Source organism: Macaca mulatta, chromosome 4, assembly GCF_049350105.2.
Source record: "Macaca mulatta isolate MMU2019108-1 chromosome 4, T2T-MMU8v2.0, whole genome shotgun sequence".
NCBI classification, from domain to species: domain Eukaryota; kingdom Metazoa; phylum Chordata; class Mammalia; order Primates; family Cercopithecidae; genus Macaca; species Macaca mulatta.
In genome coordinates, this window is record NC_133409.1 from 150,583,184 (window position 1) to 150,605,926 (window position 22,743).

General features: G+C 52.6%; 5 protein-coding genes across 26 annotated transcripts; 3 read left to right on the forward strand and 2 right to left on the reverse strand.

The window, feature by feature from the left end:
• The first annotated feature begins 307 nt into the window (after positions 1-307).
• On the forward strand, positions 308-6,354 carry CLIC1 (chloride intracellular channel 1). 2 transcript variants are annotated; one of them, XM_078000473.1, is made up of 6 exons: positions 308-729; positions 1,772-2,455; positions 2,652-2,777; positions 2,940-3,046; positions 4,219-4,400; positions 5,932-6,354. In XM_078000473.1, the coding sequence occupies exons 2-6, from the start codon at positions 2,400-2,402 to the stop codon at positions 6,091-6,093; spliced, it is 633 nt and encodes a 210-aa protein (XP_077856599.1). In that variant the 5' UTR covers positions 308-729; positions 1,772-2,399; the 3' UTR covers positions 6,094-6,354. The 2 variants fall into 2 exon arrangements, with proteins under 2 accessions (XP_077856599.1, XP_077856598.1); XM_078000472.1 differs by having other exon boundaries at positions 308-369; positions 2,346-2,455.
• Positions 6,355-6,656: 302 nt separating this feature from the next.
• Positions 6,657-9,895, forward strand: DDAH2 (DDAH family member 2, ADMA-independent). 16 transcript variants are annotated; one of them, XM_077998893.1, is made up of 7 exons: positions 6,657-6,872; positions 7,698-8,058; positions 8,178-8,277; positions 8,404-8,477; positions 8,639-8,758; positions 9,291-9,391; positions 9,577-9,895. In XM_077998893.1, the coding sequence occupies exons 2-7, from the start codon at positions 7,762-7,764 to the stop codon at positions 9,731-9,733; spliced, it is 849 nt and encodes a 282-aa protein (XP_077855019.1). In that variant the 5' UTR covers positions 6,657-6,872; positions 7,698-7,761; the 3' UTR covers positions 9,734-9,895.
• Positions 9,896-10,224: 329 nt separating this feature from the next.
• On the reverse strand, positions 10,225-13,876 carry MPIG6B (megakaryocyte and platelet inhibitory receptor G6b). Of its 5 annotated transcripts, none has more exons than XM_015135936.3 (6): positions 13,760-13,876; positions 13,218-13,565; positions 12,962-13,052; positions 12,565-12,605; positions 12,348-12,446; positions 10,225-12,220 (listed from the first exon to the last, which is right to left on the reverse strand). In XM_015135936.3, the coding sequence occupies exons 1-6, from the start codon at positions 13,818-13,820 to the stop codon at positions 12,147-12,149; spliced, it is 714 nt and encodes a 237-aa protein (XP_014991422.1). In that variant the 5' UTR covers positions 13,821-13,876; the 3' UTR covers positions 10,225-12,146.
• Positions 13,877-15,370: 1,494 nt separating this feature from the next.
• LY6G6C (lymphocyte antigen 6 family member G6C) lies at positions 15,371-18,202 on the forward strand. Its single transcript, NM_001194576.2, is given in 3 exon segments — positions 15,371-15,579; positions 16,998-17,108; positions 17,895-18,202. Coding segments are annotated over 3 exon segments (378 nt in total). The 5' UTR covers positions 15,371-15,527; the 3' UTR covers positions 18,110-18,202.
• Positions 18,203-18,552: 350 nt separating this feature from the next.
• On the reverse strand, positions 18,553-22,269 carry LY6G6D (lymphocyte antigen 6 family member G6D). Of its 2 annotated transcripts, none has more exons than XM_015135992.3 (3): positions 22,207-22,269; positions 21,993-22,115; positions 18,553-19,622 (listed from the first exon to the last, which is right to left on the reverse strand). In XM_015135992.3, exons 1-3 carry the CDS (start codon positions 22,259-22,261, stop codon positions 19,399-19,401), a joined length of 402 nt encoding a protein of 133 aa, XP_014991478.1. In that variant the 5' UTR covers positions 22,262-22,269; the 3' UTR covers positions 18,553-19,398. The 2 variants fall into 2 exon arrangements, with proteins under 2 accessions (XP_014991478.1, XP_077856600.1); XM_078000474.1 differs by having other exon boundaries at positions 18,553-19,743; positions 22,207-22,261.
• Between the last annotated feature and the right edge of the window lie 474 nt (positions 22,270-22,743).

Below are 22,743 nucleotides of genomic sequence, written 5' to 3' on the forward strand. Positions count from 1 at the left end.
GGATTCCCCTTCCGGACCCACTCCCTACATCGTCGAGTCCCGCCCCCCTCCAATCCCCTCCCCAGGTTCAGGGCGGGGCCGGTCGGTGAGTCAGCGGCTCTCTGATCCAGCCCGGGAGGGGACCGAGCTGGAGGAGCTGGGTGTGGGGTGCGTTGGGCTGGTGGGGAGGCCGAGTTTGGGAGCAAATAGGGTCTGATTGAGCTTGTGTTGCACTGGAGGGACAGCCCTGGGTCTAGGGGAGAGAATCCCTGAGTGTGAGACCCGCCTTCCCTGGCCCCAGCCCCTCCCAGTTCCCCCAGCGACGGCCACTTCCTGGTCCCCGACGCAACCATGGCTGAAGAACAACCGCAGGTCGAATTGTTCGTGAAGGTAAGAACGCTTCTCTCCTCAGCCACCCAAAATTCCTGGAAGCCAACTCCCACGTTTCCCTCGGTCCAGCCTTAACTCCCTAATCCCTTCCCTCCTTGGCTCCCACCCCCAATCCCACATGCCCTCTTTGGTTGAGGGGTGGTTTTGAGAGGGGAAGACATTAACTTGTTAGCAAGTAATGAGAGTTCTAGGATCAACCCTGAAAAGTTTGTAAAAGTGCAAGTTTCTAGCAGCCTAAAAGAAGGGAAGTAGAGAAAAAGGAGAATTCCCAAAAGTGAGAGTGGGGTGGGGTAGGGAGCGAGCTGGTGAAGGGACAGTGGGGGCCCAGCAGGGTTTAGAAGGGACAGAGGGGGAACCTCAGTTAGGACATGTGTCCCTACAAGATCTGAGGGTGAGTAGTGTAGCAGGGGAGGGGGGTGTGTGTGTGTGTGGCTGGAGACATTTCAGGGAAGAGTGTGTGTTGAGAGAGGCCTGAGAGTGAGAGCAAGTAAATTGGGAAGCTTTGAGGGGGTGGAACAAAACAGGAGACTGGGATCAGAGTTCGAAAAGCAGAGCTGGAGAGGTGATGGGGTGGCATCGAATATCCGCAGGACTGGGGAAAGGGAGAGAAGGGGAGGTGGCAAGAAGACGTGAGTAGCTACCACAAGGATGGGTGGGAGAGAGATCACATAGAGGAAGAGAGCTCAGTTAGGGCATTTTGGGATTTGGGGGTTGGAGAAGTAGAAGACTTGCCCCAACTCTCTCCTCTCTCTGCGGGTGTGGGTGAGGAGAGATGGTCCTATGGCATTTGGGTAGCAAAACTGCAGGCAGCAGGCTTCTCGGTGTTGCCCAGCTCCCCTCTGATTCCAGCGGCCGGTCCCCTCCCTACCGCTGCTGCATTCTTTCCCCAGTCTGGGGACCTCCTGTCTATGCCCCTCTCTCCCTTCTGTAACAGCGTCCTCCTCTCTGCTCTGTTTGTGTCTCTCTGTTGGCATGCATGTCTCCCCACCCTCCACTTTCCTGCCGCCTTTCTTTCCCCTTCCCCGCTTTTGTTTCTCTCATCTTTGTGTGTCTCTGCCTGTGTCTCCCTCTCCCTTGTGCTTGGGTTTCTCGGGCAGCCATTCCCTCTCCCTGGGCCGGGGGAAGTCAGAGTGTGCTTGGGTCCACCCCCTTAGGTGTGGTCCCCACCTCACCCTCACATTCGCCTCTGGGGCTATTTTTACTCCTGGGTGAGGCTGTGCCGCAGAGATTCCGGCCCTGTGTCCTGTGAGAGGATAGTTATTGCAGTCAGAGGACTTGTGCTGGGAGACCCTGGCAGCGGGTTAGGGGGTAGCCTTAGCTGCCCAGGCCTCATCCTCATGGTCCCTTCCCCCACATCCTTGACAGGAAGGAAGCTGGAGACAGAGAGATGAATCACCCTCAGCTTAGGGGGAGGTGTCCCTTGGGCCAATGAGGTCACTACTTGCTAATTAGAGGGCAGCCCCTCTCTGTGGGGCCCTCCATATCTCTAGGGCAAGGCCCAGGGCCCCTTGACTAGACTCCCTACCCAGCTGCCAAAGACAGCTTGGGTTGGAGGTTTAGAGAACCAAAGCTCTGGCTCCCAGACCCCACCCCACCTCTCCTGTCTTCAGACTCTACTGCCTTCAGGAACCCAGAAATCCAGGCTTCTAGCCTACAACTCTGGCCTCACTGAAGTTCCACACCCTTCCCTCTCTAGGATTCAGATCCTCCCAAGTTCTCCAGGACCTCCTCCCTTTACTTACCTCCCACCTGTCCTCAGTCACTGGGGAACCAGAAGCCTGCCTTTGCAAAAAATATTTCCCATTGATCTGCCTTAGGTTTGACCCAGGCCCAAGGGCGAAGAGCCCATAGTGAGGGGACAGTGTATGTGTCATGACTAGGCAGAAAACAGCTGGTCTGGGAGTGGGAATGCAGAGACTGGCCTAGGGATTGGTGGGGTGCACCAGGCATAACCTTGGGTTGGGGTTGCTTTTCAGGCTGGTAGTGATGGGGCCAAGATTGGGAACTGCCCGTTCTCCCAGAGACTGTTCATGGTACTGTGGCTCAAGGGAGTCACCTTCAATGTTACCACCGTTGACACCAAAAGGTAGGCCTGCTTCTGTTCCTTGAAACACCCCTTGTGTACACATGTGTGCAAACACACACTCACGCACCCGAGTCCTTCTGTCGTGAACATTTTTGCCCTCCTCCTGGAGTCCCTTTCTTATCCCACGTCCTCCATTCCCCCTTTCTGGTTCTCCCTGACCCTCATTTCCAGTCCTGATGCCTAATCCTTTCTCCAGGCGGACCGAGACAGTGCAGAAGCTGTGCCCAGGAGGGCAGCTCCCATTCCTGCTGTATGGCACTGAAGTGCACACAGACACCAACAAGATTGAGGAATTTCTGGAGGCAGTGCTGTGCCCTCCCAGGTATAGTGGCACTCAGAAAGTGGAGAGGTGGAGCAGGGAGATTCTGGGAAACAGACAGGTAGCAGAATGGAAAACAGAGATGGTGGTGGGGCTGGGGCAGGGGAGCTAGCTGAGGTTCCTCCCAGGAAGACATCTTACCTCATTTTTCCCATTGGCTTTCAGGTACCCCAAGCTGGCAGCTCTGAACCCTGAGTCCAACACTGCTGGGCTGGACATATTTGCCAAATTTTCTGCCTACATCAAGAATTCAAACCCAGCACTCAATGATAGTGAGTCCTGTGGGTCAGAGGCCTGGGTCCTGGGAGGAATAGAGAGGACCCAGCGGGTAGGAGACATTAGGGGCACCTGGAAGTTCCGATATCAGGGAGATGAAGCAGATGTTGGTAAATTTCCCCCAGCTTCCCATTTTTGCTTTACCTCTGTATTTCCCTGCATTTTTATTGGCCAGGACTTTTAAGCCTTTCTCATTTGTTCCCTAGCCTCTTTTGCTCCACTGGGGACATTAGTTGTCTGCTGGCCTGTTTTCTGGCAGAATAGGATTATGCTTAAGAACAATCATCACTTTAGATCCAGATTGCCTGAGTACAAATCCAACTAGCTGTATAATTTTGAGCAATCATTTCACCTCTAAGTCCATTTCCAGATCCACAAAATTAGGATAACAATTTCATATAAATAAGTTTTTTGTTTTGTTATTTTTTTGGAGACAGAGTCTCACTCTGTCGTCCAGGCTGGAGTGCAGTGTCTCAGTCACCTCACTGCAACCTACACCTGCCGGGTTCAAGCTATTCTCCTACCTCAGCCTCCTGAGTAGCTGGGATTACGGACGTGCGTCACCATGCCCAGTTAATTTTTGTACTTTTAGTAAAGACGGGGTTTCACCATGTTGGCCAGGCTGGTCTTGAACTCCTGACCTCAGGTGATCCATCTGTCTCGGCCTCCCAAAGTTCTGGGATTACAGGCGTGAGCAACTGCACCTGGCGATATAAATCAGTTTTTAAAATGTAAAGTGCTCAGTTTGGGATGCCGAGGTGAGCGGATCACCTGAGGTTAGGAATTGGAGACCAGCCTGGCCAACATGAGTGGGCTCTACTAAAAAAAAATACAAAAATTAGCCAGGTGTGGTGGCAGGCACCTGTAATCCCAGCTACTCAGGAGGCTAAGGCAGGAGAATCATTTGAATATGGGAGGCAGAGGCTGCAGTGAGCCGGGATCATGCCACTGCACTCCAGCCTGGGCAACGGACCAAGACTCCATCTAAAATAAAATAATATAAAGTAAAATAAAATAAAATGTAAAGTGCTTAGAATAACACATAGAAAAGTAAATGAGTGTTAGCTATTATTATTTTGGACTCACCATTAGTATCTACCCCCAACGGGCCTTTTCAGACTATGTCAATCTTTTCCTGAAGTTCTAATCAATTCCCTCTCTTGCACAGATCTGGAGAAGGGACTCCTGAAAGCCCTGAAGGTTTTAGACAATTACTTAACATCGCCCCTCCCAGAAGAAGTGGATGAAACCAGTGCTGAAGATGAAGGTGTCTCTCAGAGGAAGTTTCTGGATGGCAACGAGCTCACCCTGGCTGACTGCAACCTGTTGCCAAAGTTACACATAGTACAGGTGTGTGGTTATTGCGGGAGGAGAGGATGACCACTGGGATGGCCCTTTAAGGAGCTCCCACATGGGCTTCCCCTGACAACCACTCTGAAGATGGCTTCTTTCTTATTGTGGTTTTTATAAATTGCTACCAATGGCAGACCCCACCCCAGTCCTTTGCAGCAGTCATTGCTGGCAAGACCACTGCTTGAGATAATTATATTCCATGATATAAGTCGTGGGTGCAAACAGACTACCAAAGAGGAATACATCCCAGTATTACTTTTGAAGAATGCTCTTCCTGTCTCGGTATCACTGCCAAATTCCCAGATTAGATAGAGCAGGCTTTTCCTAAAGTCAAAGCTTTAACTTTCTTTATAGCTTCAATCTTCACTTCCTCTTGTGGAAGATCAAAACTGCTGGTTCCCATGTTTTTGTCATAGCCTCAAAGCTATGGTTTAGTTTGTGCAACATGGGCCTGACGTCAGTCTGCCACACAACTATGTAGTGAACATCCATGTACTAAGCATTGAAATATACACAAGTGTATGGTGACTGGGCCTTGCTCTCAAAGGGTTGAAATCTGAGACAATAAAATATTCACATGAAAGTTAAGAATAAGGCCGGGCGCGGTGGCTCACGCCTGTAATCCCAGCACTTTGGGAGGCCGAGGCGGGCGGATCACAAGGTCAGGAGATCGAGACCACAGTGAAACCCCGTCTCTACTAAAAATACAAAAAATTAGCCAGGCGCGGTGGCGGGCGCCTGTAGTCCCAGCTACTCAGGAGGCTGAGGCAGGAGAATGGCGTAAACCCAGGAGGCGGAGCTTGCAGTGAGCCGAGATCGCGCCACTGCACTCCAGCCTGGGCGACAGAGCGAGACTCCATCTCAAAAAAAAAAAAAAAAAAAAAAAAAAGAAAGTTAAGAATATATGATGAAGTCAGATGGGCTGGGCACAGTGGCTCACACCTATAATCCCAACACTTTGGGAGGCCAAGGCTGGTGGATCACCTGAGGTTAGGAGTTTGAGACCGGCCTGGCCAACATGGTGAAACCCCATCTCTACTAAAATTACAAAAATTATCCGCAGTGGGCACCTGTAATCACAGCTATTCGGGAGGCTGAGGCAGGAGAATTACTTGAACCTGAGAGGCGGAGGTTGCAGTGAGCCCGGATCATGCCATTGCACTCCAGCCTGGGTGACAGAGCAAGACTCCCTCGTCTCAAAAAAAAAAAGTCTGATGAAAAATAAGGACAAAAGTCACTGTGTCAGTGCCTGAAGTGGTATGGGGGAAAAAAGTCACTGTGGAAATTCAAGAGGAGAATTTTATGATATGTAAATTATATCTCAGGTTTTAAAAACTCAGGAAAAATGGCTGGTTATTAAAAGCCAGGATTTCAGTAAGTGAAAAGGAGGGCTAACGATGGTACAAGACAGTAAGGAGTTGAGCTGGTTTTATCATGTCAGCCTGGGGAGAAGGGAAAGGCCAGCGTAGCAGCCAAGGTGGCTTCCCTGGGGCTAACATGTTGGTCCCTCTCCTCTCCCCATCCTCAGGTGGTGTGTAAGAAGTACCGGGGATTCACCATCCCCGAGGTCTTCCGGGGAGTGCATCGGTACTTGAGCAATGCCTACGCGCGGGAAGAATTCGCTTCCACCTGTCCAGATGATGAGGAGATCGAGCTCGCCTATGAGCAAGTGGCCAAGGCCCTCAAATAAGCCCCTCCTGGGACTCCCTCAACCCCCTCCGTTTTCTTCACAAAGGCCCTGGTGGTTTCCACATTGCTACCCAATGGACACACTCCAAAATGGCCAGTGGTCAGGGAATCCTGGATCACTTATTCCGGGATGGTGTGATGGAAGAGGGGATGAGGGAAAGAAATGGGGGGCCTGAGTGAGATTTTTATTGTGGGGTGGGATGGGTAGAACAACATATTTCAGTAATAAAATACAGAATAAAAATCAAGTGTTTTTACGCAATGGGGGTTTGAAGTGTGGGTGATATGGAATGAGGGGTGGGTCAGTGATCTTGAGCTCAGGGCAGAAGCCAGGAATTAAGAAGGGAAATGTTTGTGGTGGGGGCTATTTTTCGTGCCGGTCCGCCGTTGCGCTGTTGTGAGGTCTACGAAGCATTTGCAGCCCCGACACTAGGGCCGGCCAGATCTGGGTGGGCCTGGGCAGCGCTCGCTGGGCGGCGCCGATTTCTGGCAAGGGGGACGCAGTCTGGATGTAGTGGGCGCGGCTTAGCAGGGCGGAATGGGCGTGGCCCAAAGAAGCCCCGCCCCGTCCCGCTTAGACAATGCCCCGGAGCCGCCAGACCGTCGCGCCCCCGCCCCATCGTAGTATATGAGCTCGCCTACCCAAGGACCCCCTAAAAGCCAGAGCTCCTAGTCCCTGAGGCTTGAAGACGGGGACTCCCTTCTCCACCAACTCTGTCCTCGGGGGGTGGGGCCCCAGCCGAGATCACAGCGCGACAGGAGTGGGGGTGGCCGCTGGAGGTGAGTCTTGGGTGGGAGGCCCTGAACCGTATGGGGGCCGGAGTTTGGGGGTGCCGGGCCCATGCCTGCACCGGACAAAGTATGGGGAGCCGGCATTTGGGCGCGGAGCTAGGCGGGGTGGACTTTGGGACACAGACGGGGAACCCGGCCCTGGAGCCGGGAGTAGCGCCAGCGCCCCGGAACCACGCCCCCTGTTTCCCCGCCCCTCGCATTTCGTTTTAGACCTCTCCCAGTCCTTTGGGACTCAGTCCGGTTTATACTAGGTCTTGCTAGGGGCAGCGTGACCGGCCAGGGCGGAGAGAGGATGCTTAACTCCTTAGGCTGGAACTCCTCCCTTCCTACCCACCTTTTTTCCCTTCTCTTTCGGGTATTCAAGACTTCCATCCCCCAGCCCTTGACTCTCCAGCTTTCTCCTTCTGTCCCATAACCCCTGCGGGTCCCGGGCCGGACTTCAAGCCCCTACCGTAGCGAGCAGCTGAGGGTTAAGGGGGCGGGGCTGCTGCATTTTTGGGGAGTGAGCGCATCCTAGTGGCTGCCAAGAGGGGCGCCCGACAGGGACCTCACGAAGCCCCCGAGCAGGGGCAACAGGTGTTTTGGAGATTAGACACCCTAGCCTTGTTCCTCAGGCTCCTCTTAAAGAATCTGACCCCTGAGGGTGCTGGGTAGAGTGGGGTCGACAGGAGCACAAGGTCTGGAGGGGGTGGGGCGGAGTGGGAGGGACGCCCAGAGATGGCAGGAGGAAGACCTGGGCGCTCTTAACCACCCCCAACGCCCTTGTCTGCATGTGTCTTTCTCTGTCTCCTCCTTTTCTGTTTCTTCTCCCAGACAGGTGAAGAAACAAGAAAACTAAGAAATTCGAGCGGTTGGAGGGGGCTTCTGTGTGGATGGGATGGGGACGCCGGGGGAGGGGCTGGGCCGCTGCTCCCATGCCCTGATCCGGGGAGTCCCAGAGAGCCTGGCGTCGGGGGAAGATGCGGGGGCTGGCCTTCCGGCTCTGGATCTGGCCAAAGCCCAAAGGGAGCACGGGGTGCTGGGAGGTAAACTGAGGCAGCGACTGGGGCTACAGCTGCTAGAACTGCCACCTGAGGAGTCGTTGCCGCTGGGACCGCTGCTTGGCGACACAGCCGTGATCCAAGGGGACACGGCCCTAATCACGCGACCCTGGAGCCCCGCTCGTAGGCCAGAGGTGAGCGCCACGGCGAGTGTGTGGTATAGGGAAGGACAGGAGGAGCTGGATGTCGGGGCTTTGGGGAAGAATTGGGGACGGGGGTGTCACAGCTCCGTGCCCTCTTCTCCTATCCTAAGGTCGATGGAGTCCGCAAAGCCCTGCAAGACCTGGGGCTCCGAATTGTGGAAATAGGAGACGAGAACGCGACGCTGGATGGCACTGACGTTCTCTTCACCGGTGAGTCTGGTGGGCGGCACCAGCTGGGTCTTGGCACAGGGAAGTAGAGTTTGGGAGACTCGGCCGTCTCGAGCCTTGTTTCCAACTCATTCCCGCCCTCAAACCTCCGCGGCCTCCCGGACTCAGGCCGGGAGTTTTTCGTAGGCCTCTCCAAATGGACCAATCACCGAGGAGCTGAGATCGTGGCGGATACGTTCCGGGTGCGGAGCGGGACCCGCCTAGGGAGGGAGCGGGGTGCAGGTGGGGGGTCGGAAAGGCCTGGGAGCCCGCTGGGGAAAATGAGAGGCACAGAGCAGCCTATGTTTGAGGATATCCCATCACCCCTCCCGCGCCCCTGAAAACCTCCCCTCGCTCTCCCTAGGACTTCGCCGTCTCCACTGTGCCGGTCTCGGGTCCCTCACACCTGCGTGGTCTCTGCGGCATGGGGGGACCTCGCACTGTTGTGGCAGGCAGCAGCGAAGCTGCCCAAAAGGCTGTCCGGGTGAGGAGGGGGCGGGGCCAACGAAAGTGGGCGCGGTTCTGGGCCCGGGAGGCAGGGAGCTAGGAGGCTTAGGAAATTAGCCCCAACCCCTGCCCTCATTGGGCTGTCCATCTTATATGAAAGAACACACGAGTAAATAAGAAGTTACAACAGCGGGACTAGGAACAGGGGTGATTAATTTGCTATTCCGGAGTTTCAGGAAACCCCAAAGTTGGCACCTAAACTGTTACTCTAAGGATGGATAGGACAGATAAGGGGAGGGGCTGGGGAAGGTAGGGGGTTGAAAATAACTGCATGTGATTCCAAGGTGGAAATTAGCAAAGGTAACTAAAGTACTTAGTGTCTGACATACAGTAAGCTCTATGTGCTTGCTGTCATTATTATGCACAAATGTCAGTCTTTCCCTAGCCCTTAGTGGTGGTTGAGCAGGCGGACTCAGCTGTGGAGAGGTTCTGAGACTGCAACACTTCCTTTTTCCTCCAGGCAATGGCAGTACTGACTGATCACCCATATGCTTCCCTGACCCTCCCAGATGACGCAGCTGCTGACTGTCTCTTTCTTCGTCCTGGGTTGCCTGGTGTGCCCCCTTTCCTCCTGCACCGTGGAGGTGGGGATCTGCCCAACAGCCAGGAGGTGAGGGAGGGCAGGAACTCCAACACCAAGCACCATCAGAGAAAAGAGTTTCAGGCTTTCCTAGTGGGAGGAAGGGTGCCTTCTCTAGAAGCCTGGGTGGGGCCACTCTGAGCTGGCTGGAAGAGTGGCCTGGCTCAGCCTGAGGTCTCACTACCCTCTCCCCACTCCATGTCCTCCCTGTGCAGGCACTGCAGAAGCTCTCTGATGTCACCCTGGTACCTGTGTCCTGCTCAGAACTGGAGAAGGCTGGCGCCGGGCTCAGCTCCCTCTGCTTGGTGCTCAGCACACGCCCCCACAGCTGAGGGCCTGGCCTTGGGGTACTGCTGGCCAGGGGTAGGATAGTATAGGGAGCAGAAGGGGAAGGAGGGTTAGATAGAGAATGCTGAGTAGGCAGTAGTTGGGAGAGAATCTCAATATGGGGGGAGGGCAGAGTGTAGGGAAAAGGATAGGGGCCACTGGGTGAGTCCTCCCTCTCAGAACCAATAAAATAGAATTGACCTTTTAGACTGGGCTGTGACTGGTGTCTTACTGGGTCAAAGGGATAAGGCAGGGCTGAAACCTGGGGTTGGGGTCAGTGCAGGGAAGAAGGCCTCTCATTCAAAAAACTTGTTAGATACTTACCAACTCATTGCCCAACCATGTCATAGGAACTTGCGCAAAAGATGGACAAGACAGAATTTCTATCGTGGGAAGTGTGTCCAGGGCAGAGAAAAGAGTGTACGGATGGATTGCTCACTGAATTTATCTAAAAGTCAGATGATTCAGAGACTGGTAGATTACCAGTCCACCCCTATTTGATAAAGAAAAAGAAATGACACTTCCAGGGACATTCATTTTTCATTCATTCATTTACTGAGGCTTAGTAATGATATCAAAAGGGTTGGTCTCCTGATGGTGGGGAGCTCACAGTACATGCAAATTTCTTACAAATTGAAATATAGGTTGTGATGTGATGGAACAATTTACAGAAGGCTGTTTCTATGAGGGAAATAAAGGTGGTGTGCCCTAGGGCATCAAAGTATATACAAGGGGTGGGCCAGGAGGATCAGCTTCCCAGAGAAGGCCACACTTGAACTGAGGATAAATAAGAATTAGCCAGGCAGATAGTGTGGAGGAGGGAAAGCGGTACTACAGAAAGAAGGAATTGCACTGGGCAAAGACGTTTTGGGGCTAGGGAGAATTCTCTTAAGGCTGGCATTTTCTAAGATGTGCATGTGGAGTGACAGAGATAAGCCTGGAGAGTGGACAAAGTGCTGTAGTATGTTGTATCCAAAGCCAAGGCATGTGGGCACAGAGCTGAAGCTAAGGAGAGTACTTCAGTTCTGTAATAAGGGCTGTCAGAAGCAGTTATCTCTTGAGTAGCATCTCTCTGACTTCAGGGAGGAAAGCAAGGGTAGGAGGATGAGGTGGGGCTATGGGTAATCCAGGAAGGAAGTGAGGAGAGTACATTCACTTGGCAGCACTGGTCATGGAATAGAGTGTGGGTTTGACAGTGATGTTAAGATAGAAAGACTGGACTTTATGGCTCACTGTGTGGGAGTAAGAGAGGAAGGAGGTCTGCGTGACTCCCAGTTTCTGGGTTGGGCAACTGGGTTGTTAAAGAGAATGCAGAGGAGAATTAAGTGAGCAGCTTCAGAGATGACAATGAGTTGGGTTTGACATTCGGAGTGCAAAATGCCTGAGGTCAGTCAGGCAGAATGTTTAAGGGGAAGTTTGTTAATCCCAAATCTGAGATCTGAGCCAGACAGAGTTCTCGGTGTCATTTGCAGAGGTGGGGGCTGAGGACTGACTGTGGATGAGAGTGTCCCAGAAGAACAGAAAAGGACAAACCTAGAATGATGGGGAATACTGTAGGGATATGGAGCAAGGAAGAGGAGTCCAAAAAGAAAACACCAGCAACAAAGTAAAATAGAGTTTAAAGAATGGAGTAATCAGGCCGGGCGCTGTGGCTCACACCTATAATCCCAGCACTTTGGGAGGTCGAGGCGGGTGGATCACGAGATCAGGAGATCAAGACCATCCTGGCTAACACAGTGAAACCCCGTCTTTACCAAAAATACAAAAAATTAGCTGGGTGTCTTGGCAGCCGCCTGTAGTCCCAGCTACTCAGGAGGCAGAGGCAGGAGAATGGCGTGAACCCGGGAAGCGGAGCTTGCAGTGAGCCAAGATTATGCCTCTGCACTCCAGCCTGGGCGACAGAGCGAGACTCTATCTCAAAAAAAAAAAAAAAAGGAATGGAGTAATCGGAGACCAAACCAGATGAATGCTAAAAATGTCTACTGGGTGTGGCTCTTAGGACGTTACTGGCAATCTTATGGAGAGCAGATAAGCAATTTCAACAGATGAGCAGTGGGGATAAAGTGAAGGAGAAGAAAATGGAAGAGGCAGGTGTATGCCCCTGGTTCCAAAGCTTGACTGTGAAGGGAAGGGAAGAGATAAGGCAACTGTCTGGGACTTTTGATGAGATAGGAGCTAGGGCTTGATTGGATATGCAGACGACACCGGTGGTGAGGGAGACATGGAGGTTATAGGAGAGATGTGAGTAAGTTTAGGAGTAAGATCAGTGGCAGAGACAGCCTAGAGCCCAGGTCTCCCGACTCCCAGTCTAGCACTTATTTCTATACCATGGTGCCTTCCTCTTCCAGGTGAGGGACCAAGGAGGGGAGAGGGATTATGGGTAGCTGGGATCCCCTAGCTTGGGAGGTTTGGAGTAAGGGCTTCCCTTCAAACTACAACCGCATAGATGGTGGAGGCATCAGCAGGGTCCACTGTGGACAGCCGGCGGGGCCTGCTGAGGGCTAGATGGTCCAGATCCGCATAGAGCAGGCTCTGGAGGAGGAAGGGCAGGAAGACAAGATGGTCTCCACAGTCTCCCTTGGGGTTCAGGCCTTTTTTTTTTTTTGGTCCATATTCCTCAGAGATTCTGGCCATCCCCTTCCCATCCCCATGCCCTTACCGGTTCCTGGTCCAGGTCCCCTGGAATCTTGGGCTCTTCCTCCTTTACTGGCCTCTGGGGCTCGGTTTTCACAAGTGGAGCTATGTGGGGGGGACAGAGCTGAAGGATGGAGAGAAGGTGACCAACATGTCTGTTCCCAGCAAGGGCTCAGACTTAGGAATTGAGGGGTGGGGAGTGGGTGTGTAGGAGAAAGAAAACGGGGTGGAGTTAGTCTCACCAAATCTAGGGAGTGGTCGAATCGGTTGCGGGGGCAGGCGCCTGTAAGGGACATTTGAGTCTTTGAGAGCCACCAGTCTTGTCTCACTGGTTCTCCTGGGACTCAGGCCGCGCCAAGGACAGTCCAGCAACTTGAAGGCTCAGACCAGAAACAACTTAGACTCTACCCCCACCGACAGTCCAGCCCAGGCTCTGACTCTGCTGCACTTCCAGCTCATCTCCTCTGGCTGGGCTCTACTCACCAGCCAGCAGCCTCGCTCCCACCTTTGACCTCTCCCATTCTTCGCCAAGACAGGACCAGAGCTCTAGGTCTAGCTCTTTCTTTTGCGAAGGTTCTGGTCCTGCCCTTTCCACCTCTGGTCACTCCCATTTAACCAGGCCAGGTCCCTCCTGCTCACCTGTGCAGCCACCAGACCAGGCCCAAAGCTCCCAGTCCCAGCACCAGCCCAGCGCCCAGCAGCGGGATCAGGAGCTGGGGATACAGGGACCCTGGGGGAAAGGCATGGCAGGGAGGGATGCTGAGGTCAGGGGTTTGACGAGAGAGAGCCAGCTCTCCCGCTCAAGAACCCCCAGCCAAGGCCCTCTTCCATCCTCTTCCCTCCTCCGGGTATGTGTCGGAGTTAAGTTCCCTTGTGCGCACAGGCCTGGACCTACCATGAGTAGGCCCGGGAGTCTTGCAATAGGTCCTGTCCCCCAGCACGTGAAGCACTGTACGGCTCTCGTCCTCGTGGCGGCCCTTGCAGAAAAAGGTGCCCGAGTCCCCCGCGCTCAAGAGGAGCTCCAGCCGCCGGATACCAGAGTCCAGGGAGCGAAGGCGGCCTACAAAAGGCTGGAGGGGAGGCACGGTAGGGGTCCCGCTCGAAGAGGCCCACAGGATCGGTCGGCGTCCTTTGGAGAGGCCCTTGCAGGCCGGAAAGCTGGGCGCCCAGACCCAGCGGATGGGGTGAGAGACTCCTACGCAAGAGAGATTCACCCGGTCCCCAGGGCGGCCGTCCAGAGAAGCTAGGAGAGGCCGGAGGCTGTGGTTAGGGCAGGTCCATAGGGCAAGACGACCCCCCATCCCGTCTCCTCTTTCTCTTCTCTCTTCTGCACTCCAGCCATCCTGGATCTTCCCACACACAACCCACCCTACTAGGCGGCCCCTTTCTTGCTTTAGCCCCTCTGCATCTATCACAACTCTCCCAGGGATCGCTTACCCCCTTGGTTCCCTTGGGCCCTCAAGAGCAGCAGCGGTAGCAGCTGCAGAAACACAGCCATGGTTGGGATGTGGTGAGGAGAAGCTGCGAGCGAATCAGCGGCGTGGGGCGGGTTGGGGGGGGACCGGAGGGAAGTTGGGGGTGAGGAGAACGGAGGGGCTGGGGGGCTCCGATAAGAGAGGGGGCGGGGCCACCAACTACCCAGATCCCTTTGGGAATCCTCGCAGGCAAACTCAGAGTCTTCAGATGGTGCTCACTTAAAATGTGTGCTCGGGCCAATTTACACAAACACTTTTGCCTGCTTAACTTTTCAGGCGCGCCTGTAATCCAGGCTACTTACGAGGCTGAGGAGGGTGGATCGCTTGAGCTCAGGAGGTCCAGGTTGCAGTGAACTGTGATCAGGCCATTGCACTCCAGCCTGGGCGACAGAGCCAGCCAGACCCTGTCTCAAAAACAACAACAACAACAACAAAAATCCCTATTTTGTAGGGTATTGTGATAACGAAATAAAGTAATGCATGTAAACTGCTTAGAATACGTAGGATCACTATGTAAGTACTTGCCATTATTATTACTATTTCTATTATTTTTATTATTATGGTTATTTTTTGAGACAGAGTCTTGCTCTGTTGCCAGGCTGGAGTGCAATCTCGACTCACTGCAACCTCTGCCTCCTGGATTCAAGTGATTCTCCTGCCTCAGCCTCCGGAGTAGCTGGGACTACAGGCGCACACCACCACACCCAACTAATTTTTGTATTTTTAGTAGAGATGGGGTTTCACCATGTTGGCCAGGATGGTCTTGATCTCTTGACCTTGTGATCCACCCACCTCGGCCTCCCAAAGTGCTGAGACTGCTGGCATGAGCCACCACCCCCAGCCTACTATTTCTATTCTTATTTTAGCTTCTACCTTACCTCTCTGTGCCCATGCTGTTCCTCCTGCCTTGGTGCCCTGCCCAAGTTGGCAGGTTTTGATTGGGGAGGTGCTTTGGAGCAGGTGCACACAGCCACACCTAGGACAATTGCTGCTGCTGGACTGGAGCAACAAGGTCACACCAAGTGCAAGTGGAGCCGAGGTGACGTCCTGAGAAACTTCATGGGAGCCTGAGGCAGCCCCTACTTAGCAGACCTGTGGTGGCTCCCCTAGATGAGTAGCCCCAGCCCCTGCCTCTGCTGCTATGGCATCACAGAAGCCATCAGTGAGTCACTGATGGCTGAGCAGGCATTGGAAAGACCGAGTGGGGCCTGAATGGAGATTAATTTGACCCATTCCATCCCCAATTTCCACCAGCATGTCCCTATCAATGTCCAGCAGGGACCCAGGGACCCAAATTCAGCAATTAATTTGGGCCTCATCCTTTTGTCCATTTCCCAGGAACCAGCAGAAGCTACCACCATGGACACTGTAAATCACAGAGGCCTTTGATGATGCTCCTTCAGAGGACTCAGCAGCAGGACTGTTAGCAGGGGGCCAGGAAGGGCATCTTGGCCTGAAACCAAGAACCACAATGGCATTGGCCACTAGTGGCACCTGCCCTCCCCCATCCCTCTCTCCCATCCCTACTTCCCACTCTGTCCTGCTCAGTGCCTCCCCACCCCTTGTCTTTTCTCTGGTCAGCTGTGTAGTAAGTGGGAAGGGAGGGGCTATCAGAGGCAGTGAAGGGAGGAGCCTTTAGGTTTATAAGTTCCAAAAAGGCCACTCAACTCCCAGAGCTGGATTCTACTTTAGCAGCTGCTGTGGTTGCCACCATTCTCAGGATCCTCGCCATGAAAGCCCTTTTGCTGCTCACCCTGTCTGCTCTGCTCTGCTGGGTCTCAGGTGAGCACCTGGGGGCCCCAAGGACCTGGTTTGCCTGGTCAGGACCTTTACACCCTGCTTTACCCACTTCCCTGCCCTACCCACCACTCGGGATCCCAACACCCCCAGCCCCAACTGGCTCAGCTCTCCTATGCCACCAAGACCAGGCTTCCCTATGACAGCCTCCTTGCTCTGTTTCTCAAAATGCCAGGTCTCCATCCATCCTCCCCACCTCCAAGACAGACCCATTTCTCTCACCTGCCAGGGCTCTGGGTCCCCTGTTCCCCACTCCAAGGTGTCCCCTCTTTGGAAACTCAGGTATCCAGTTCCCCAACCAGCCCCACTTCAATATGCAGCTCTCCAGAATCTAGCTTACCTGCCTTCTTCTCTATCTGCTGTGCTCAGTAAGTTGTCCTCTCAAAGACCTAGGCATCCAGTCCCAGGCTCCTTTTGTAGCCCACCCTCCCCATCTACTCCATCAGGGACTCAGATGTTCAGTCCCTCAGCCATGGCCTTTCCTAGATACCCTCTACTCCCCTCCTGGGTTGCATACCCACTCCCCTACCAGGGATACAAGCTTTCTAGATGGTTGCAGTGACATCTAAGAGCCTCCATGGAGATAGAGCATTTTCGTGAACCTTCTGAAGAAGGGACACCTGGGCCACTCACCTCCAGGGTGAGGTGGATTTCACTGAGGTGCACTTACCAGGCTCCTCCACCCTTGGACCCTGCGTCACCAAACTTGCCTGCCCAAACCTTGAATTAACTGAAGCAGGAACTTTGGGGTACCGCCTTCTGTATCCACCCTCTCCATTTTGATAAGGTGCTAGGATGGAATCTGGTGATCTGTCTCTCAGGTATCATTCCTTTCTGCTGAAGAGCTACTGGGGTGAGAGGATTCTATTCAGGTCTGGTTCCTCTTCCCACACTCTTGCCAGCTCCAGGAGATGAAGAGTAAATTGTAAATTGCTAAAGCTGGCCACAAATGGCTTTCTCGCCAACCTCAAGTTCCAAGACATTTCTGACAGTGTTGTAACAGTCATGATTTTCATTTTTATTATTTCTTCTTCTTTTAAGTTTCCATCTCCTCCTTCACCACCCACATTCTTTCCCCATGGTATCTTCCTCACATTCCATCTATCTCCAGCCCCATGTTTTTGTTCATAGCTCTGTCCCTCTTGACTCATCTCCAAACGGGGTGGAGTGAAGGAAGATATGTAGGGTGTGGGTCTTTCACAAAGCAACAACTCTACCCTTACCTGCCGCCTACTTTCCATTTTCCCTGCATCACTCATCTGCTCTGTGCTTACTAGACCAAACAGCCAAACAGGTTGGAGCACCTATGTGATGGGCTCTTCTCCACCCTCCACCCCCGCCCCCAGCTCAGCTTATCCCCAGGTAAGTCAGAGACCACCTCAGCCTGACTTGTGTCTTCCCAGCTGACATTCGCTGTCACTCCTGCTACAAGGTCCCTGTGCTGGGCTGTGTGGACCGGCAGTCCTGCCGCCTGGAGCCAGGACAGCAATGCCTGACAACACATGCATACCTTGGTAACATCCCCTTCCTTAGTGGGGAGAGCAGGGAGGTGGGAAACTCTATGGCCAGGATTGAGGCCCAAATGGGGCTAAGACTGAGACAGAGAAGCAGAGGATTATAGCAATGATATTGTTTGGCCAAAGATGATTGTGTGCAACATTCTATGTCTTTGCATGTCTTTTTTTCAATTAGTGTTCATGACAACCCTGTGATGTGGTTGCTATTATTATATTGAGAAAACGGCCTCAAAAAGAGACAGTAACACAACCGGGCATGGTGGCTCATGCCTGTAATTCCAGCACTTTGGGAGGCCAAAGCAGGTGGATCACTTGAGATCAGGAGTTCAAGACCAGCCTGGCCAACATGGTGAAACCCCATTTCTACTAAAAATACAAAAATTAGCCAGGCATGGTGGTGGGTGCCTGTAATCCCAGCTACTCGGGAGGCTGAGGCAGGAGAATTGGTTGAACCTGGGAGGCAGAGGTTGCAGTGAGCTGAGATGGCACCACTGCACTCCAGCCTGGGTGAGAATAAGACTCTGTCTTGAAAAAAAAAAAAAAAGAGAGAGAGAGAGAGAGAAACAGGTCCAAGGCCTTATGGCCAGCAAGTGATAGAACCGGGACTGGGGGAGTGGTGGGTAAGGACGTGCAGGAGGAAGATCAGACTGAGAAAAGAGAAGGGGAGGGCCAGGGACAGAGTTGGGAGGGAAGGAAGCCTAGGTGGGTGGATGGGGTGGGGAGGTGGACACAGGCATGCCAGGTGCCCATCCTAGCTGATTCCCTGCCCATTCCCACTCCTAGGTAAGATGTGGGTTTTCTCCAATCTGCGCTGTGGCACACCAGAAGAGCCCTGTCAGGAGGCCTTCAACCAAACCAACCGCAAGCTGGGCCTGACATATAACACCACCTGCTGCAACAAGGACAACTGCAACAGTGCAGGCCCCCGGCCCACTCCAGCCCTGGGCCTTGTCTTCCTTACCTCCTTGGCTGGCCTTGGCCTCTGGCTGCTGCACTGAGACTCATTCCATTGGCTGCCCCTCCTCCCACCTGCCTTGGCCTGAGCCTCTCTCCCTGTGTCTCCATATCCCCTGGTTTTACAGAATAGTCTCTCCCTAGCTCCCATTTCTTTAATGGTCTCTCTCTAGCTCCCATTAAACACTGTTCTGAGAGGTCTCCTCATCCATCCTTCCCACCTCACACCCTTCACTGCTCTTTCCGGGTCCCTTCCCACTTCTTTCCAGGGCCTCCATTGGCTCCTAGAAGGGCTCCCCACTTTGCTTCCTACACTCTACTGTCCCCTTCTTGAGAAGGGATTGGGATCTGGGCCTGAAATGGGGCTTCTGTCTTGTCCCCAGTGAAGGCTCCCACAAGGACCTGATGACCTCACTGTATAGGCTCCCATACGTACCCCATCCCCCATACTGACCTCTTTCCGTTTTGAGTAATAAATGTCTGAGTCTGATAAAATGCACATTTATTATCAGAAGACCTAAGGGTCAGGTCACCTCCCAGGAAATAATACTCTCAACCTCCCACCCTTACACAGGAATCCTTCAGGGAGGTTCCCTGGGAGGCTGGGCTGGGGCAAATGGAGAAACAGGTTTTTCAGGTCTTCATCCTCCCTTCCAGTGTCTCCAGGTGGCACACAACAACTCATATCCCAAATTTAGGCCACACCCCTGATGTATTGCCAAGAAGAAGGTGCAGCCTGGCTTGAGGGCTCTCCAGACAGGATAGGAGAGGCACATGGGGATGGGGCCCGAGACCCTGTTTCTTCAGTTTCTCTCAGGTTAGAGTCAGAGGCCTCACCTGGCCTGGTTAGTAAGTAGGGCACCAAGCAGTTTTTACTTATCACACTTTTTACATTTCTTTTCTCAATTCAAAATAGTCTTATTGGGAGCCAAGTTGCAAATGGGAGAAAGGGGAGCAAACCCAGACTCAGGCTCGCAAAACCCTGGCAACCCCACTCAGTGAATCTCATTGCTAAGGAAGATTCAACCTAGCAACAGGATCCAGGAGCCACAGAAGGCAGAGAAGCCATCGTCCTTTGGGGTTTAGTTGGTTAAGGAGTGCACCACTGTAATTAAGCCCGCTGTTGCTTGGTAACCCCCAAACTAGAACCTGGATGCCCCATATTACCCTTTAAGTCCTCCCATCAACCAAAGATAGATGCAATTTTCCAGTCAGCTGTAGAGTGGTGCATAGATTTTAATGACTCACAGAAGGATGCCTGTCTTCTCACATTAGATGTTCGGATGTCCCTTGTTCCCTTGCTCCCTTGCTCCTTTCTCTACTCCTACTCCCACTACCCGCTCCACAGTCCTGGTAAGAGACAGGTCAGGGCGGTAGCTGCTGCAGCCAAAATGCATGTAGGGGCCACGTGGCTTGCCACGGCGCTGTTGCACAGGTCTCCCAGGTAGCAGTCCCTGTGGGCTGGATAAGTCACGTCTCCCACCGACTCTGTCTCCACTTGATTGCAATGACGGGCTGCGACGCAGGCTGGATGTTGGTGAATCAAGGTCACTGGGGCTGAGAGAGAGAATGAAACTGGGGTGTTGGACTCCTGGCTTCAGGACTTGCCTTCTGGGGCAGAGCAGATGTGATTTCAAGGAGCCCAAAGGGATTTTCAGCCCCCTCAAAAAACACCTCCCTGAAACCAAGTGATCAAAGTTAATGCATTGACACTGTAAACTCCTGATGTGATGCAGTGAGAAGGACGCAACGTCACTTCTGCAGTATTCTTGCTTAAAATGCATGACCTCAATCTCATCATGGCAAATATCAGATAAATATAAATTGAGGGACATTCTTTTTTTTTTTCTTTTTTTTTTTTTTTTTTTGAGACGGAGTCTCGCTCTGTCACCCAGGTTGGAGTGCAGTGACAGGATCTCAGCTCACTGCAAGCTCCACCTCCCGGGTTTACGCCATTCTCCTGCCTCAGCCTCCTGAGTAGCTGGGACTACAGGCGCCCGCCACCTCGCCCGGCTAGTTTTTTGTATTTTTTAGTAGAGACGGGGTTTCACCATGTAGGCCAGGATGGTCTCGATCTCCTGACCTCGTGATCCGCCCGTCTCAGCCTCCCAAAGTGCTGGGATTACAGGCTTGAGCCACCGTGCCCGGCCTGAGGGACATTCTATAAAATAATTTTTAGTATATCAAGTATATGTAAATTTTTTTTTTTTTTGAGATGGAGTTTCACTCTTGTTGCCCAGTTGGAGTGCAATGGTGCAATCTCAGCTCACCGCAACCTCCACCTCTTGGGTTCAAGCAATTATCCTGCCTCAGGTTCCCAAGTAGCTGGGATTACAGGCATGCACCACCACACCTGGCTAATTTTGTATTTTTAGTAGAGACAGGGTTTCTCCATGTTGGTCAGGCTAGTCTCAAACTCCGGACCTCAGGTTATCCACCTGCCTTGGCCTCCCAAAGTGCTGGGACTACAGGCGTGAGCCACTGCATCTGGCACGTAAATTTTTTTTTTAAATCTAAAAATGATTTTATTTATTTTTAGAGAAAAGGTCTTGCTCTGTCACTCAGGCTGGAGTGTGGTGGTGCAATCATAGCTCACTATAGCCTCGAACTCCTGGGTTCAAGTAATCCTCCTACCTCAGCCTCCCAGGAAGCTGAGATTACAGGTGTGTGCCACCATGGCTGGCTAATTTTTTAAAAACATTTTTTGGCCAGGCGTGGTGGCTCACATCTGTAATCCCAGCACTTTGGGAGGCCGAGGCGGGTGGATCACGAGGTCAGGAGATCGAGACCATACTGGCTAACACAGTGAAACCCCATCTCTACCGAAAACTCCGGACCTCAGGTGACTCTTCTGCCTTGGCCTCCCAAAGTGCTGGGATTACAAGTGTGAGCCACTGAGCCCAGCCTAAAAATGATTTTTTTTTTTTTTTTTTTTTTGAGACAGGGTCTCATTTTGTTCCCCAGGCTGGAGTATAGTGGCATGATCATGGCTCACTGTAGCTTCAACCTCCCAGGCTCAAGCAATCTTCCTTCTTCAGCCCCCTGAGTATCTAGGATTACAAACATGTGCCACCATGCCCAGCTAATTTTTTAATCTTTTTTTTTTTTTTTTTTTGTAGAGACAGGGTCTCCCTATGTTGCCCAGACTGGTCTCAACTCCTGGGCTCAAGTGGTCCTCCCATCTCGGCCTCCTGAAGTGCTGGGATTACAGGTGTGAGTCACTGCACCGGCCCTAAAAGTGATTTTTTTAAACTCTAGGTATAAAATAATTTATCAGGGCTCTTCAAATATGTCAGGGTCATGAAAGACAAAAACAGAGCTGGCACAGATCAGAGGAGACAAAGAAGACACGAGAGCTAAATGCAATGTAGGATCCTGCTAAATCAAATAAAGTCTGTAGATTAGTTAGTAGTATTGTATCAATGTTATTTTGTGATTTTGATAATTGTACCATGGTTATGTAAGATGTCAGCATTAGGAAAAGTTGAGTATTTCTGCAACTTTTCTGTCAATCCAAAATTACGTTAAAATAAAATATTAAGAATATGTACACACACACACACAGACAGACAGACAGACACACACACACACACACACATACCCCTCCCTGGTCCTTGACTAATGCTGAAATTTTGAAGTTTGGTTTTAACTTTGGCCTTTCAGGGCCAGAGCTCTTCACCTGTGAGCTAATGGGCCTATGAGACTCCTTTGGGAGAGTAAGGAGGTGGAGAGGTGGGGGCACAAGGACTGTGGGCCTCTCAGGGGCTCTGTGCCAGGAGCCAGAAGGGGTACAGACTGCTCTCCTCTGACAGCCGCACCATCTGCCCAGAGCCAGACTGAGCCTGGAGGGTTCTGGAAGCCAGAAGGATTGACGTGGGGCTGGAGGCAGGGAAAGGCTGTGGGAAGAGAGAGAAATGGAGGACTCACGGTTTCCAGGTAGCTTGATCTGTTCCAGGCCTGGCTGGGGTCTGCCCTCGCCACAGGTGGTCACGGCTTCTTTGCAAGAACTGCTGGGGCTTCCACCACAGTTGTAGCACCGCATTCGGTTTCCTGGCAGGAGAAAAGAGGCGCTGGACCTGGGCCCTCAGTGGAGCTGGCTGGCAGAAGGCCTGTGTAAGAGGCTAGCTGGCCGCCTCCTTACCCAAGGCAGCCCCTAGCAGGGAGCTGAGCAATATCCCAACAAACTGGGGTTTCATCGCAGTCTGCCCGTGTCAGGACCGCCTCTACCTCCCGCCCACCCCCCTCCCCTAGCCCGACTCTACCTGCCTTATATCCCCCTTGCCTTGAGCTTTATAGGGCTATAAAAAAAGGAGGAAAGAGTCTCCCCCAGCAGGCACCAGGGGCCCCAGTGGGGACAGGGAGGGGCCCCACGGCATGCCCTCAGCATCCTCTGGAGTCCTCAAACTCCTTTATCTCCAGCAGCAGTCCTGAAACTGTGGACCAAGAAGAACCCCTGGGGATCCCTGATACCCTTTCACAGGGTCCTTGAGGGTCTTCCTTTTGCAACTATCTGTGTAAGATCAGATTTTCTTCATATACTGGACTTCAATGAAAACAACATATCCCAACAGACTGAATGCAGAAGCAGATAGGAAAACCCAGGCATCTCCCACGAAGCCTGACATTAGATTCACAAAAATGTAAAGCAATGCTCAGCTTCTCACTGTGCTGTGGGGAA

What these genes read in the sequence shown, in the direction of transcription:
- DDAH2 (XM_015135940.3), top strand. Translation starts at nt 7,762, where the DNA reads ATGGGGACGCCGGGGGAGGGGCTGGGCCGCTGCTCCCATGCCCTGATC. An exon ending in GCCCCGCTCGTAGGCCAGAG is followed by an intron (nt 8,059 to 8,177) that starts GTGAGCGCCACG and finishes TCCTATCCTAAG; the next exon opens with GTCGATGGAGTCCGCAAAGC. An exon ending in CTGCCCAAAAGGCTGTCCGG is followed by an intron (nt 8,759 to 9,241) that starts GTGAGGAGGGGG and finishes TTTTTCCTCCAG; the next exon opens with GCAATGGCAGTACTGACTGA.
- LY6G6D (XM_078000474.1), bottom strand. Translation starts at nt 22,261, where the DNA reads ATGAAACCCCAGTTTGTTGGGATATTGCTCAGCTCCCTGCTAGGGGCT. An exon ending in CCTGCTAGGGGCTGCCTTGG is followed by an intron (nt 22,116 to 22,206) that starts GTAAGGAGGCGG and finishes TTCTCCTGCCAG; the next exon opens with GAAACCGAATGCGGTGCTAC. An exon ending in GATCAAGCTACCTGGAAACC is followed by an intron (nt 19,744 to 21,992) that starts GTGAGTCCTCCA and finishes ACTTGGTTTCAG; the next exon opens with GGAGGTGTTTTTTGAGGGGG.
- MPIG6B (XM_015135936.3), bottom strand. Translation starts at nt 13,820, where the DNA reads ATGGCTGTGTTTCTGCAGCTGCTACCGCTGCTGCTCTTGAGGGCCCAA. An exon ending in GGCCCAAGGGAACCAAGGGG is followed by an intron (nt 13,566 to 13,759) that starts GTAAGCGATCCC and finishes GGCCTCTCCTAG; the next exon opens with CTTCTCTGGACGGCCGCCCT. An exon ending in TCGACCACTCCCTAGATTTG is followed by an intron (nt 12,447 to 12,564) that starts GTGAGACTAACT and finishes TCCATCCTTCAG; the next exon opens with CTCTGTCCCCCCCACATAGC.
- CLIC1 (XM_078000472.1), top strand. Translation starts at nt 331, where the DNA reads ATGGCTGAAGAACAACCGCAGGTCGAATTGTTCGTGAAG. An exon ending in GCAGTGCTGTGCCCTCCCAG is followed by an intron (nt 2,778 to 2,939) that starts GTATAGTGGCAC and finishes ATTGGCTTTCAG; the next exon opens with GTACCCCAAGCTGGCAGCTC. An exon ending in AAACCCAGCACTCAATGATA is followed by an intron (nt 3,047 to 4,218) that starts GTGAGTCCTGTG and finishes TCTCTTGCACAG; the next exon opens with ATCTGGAGAAGGGACTCCTG.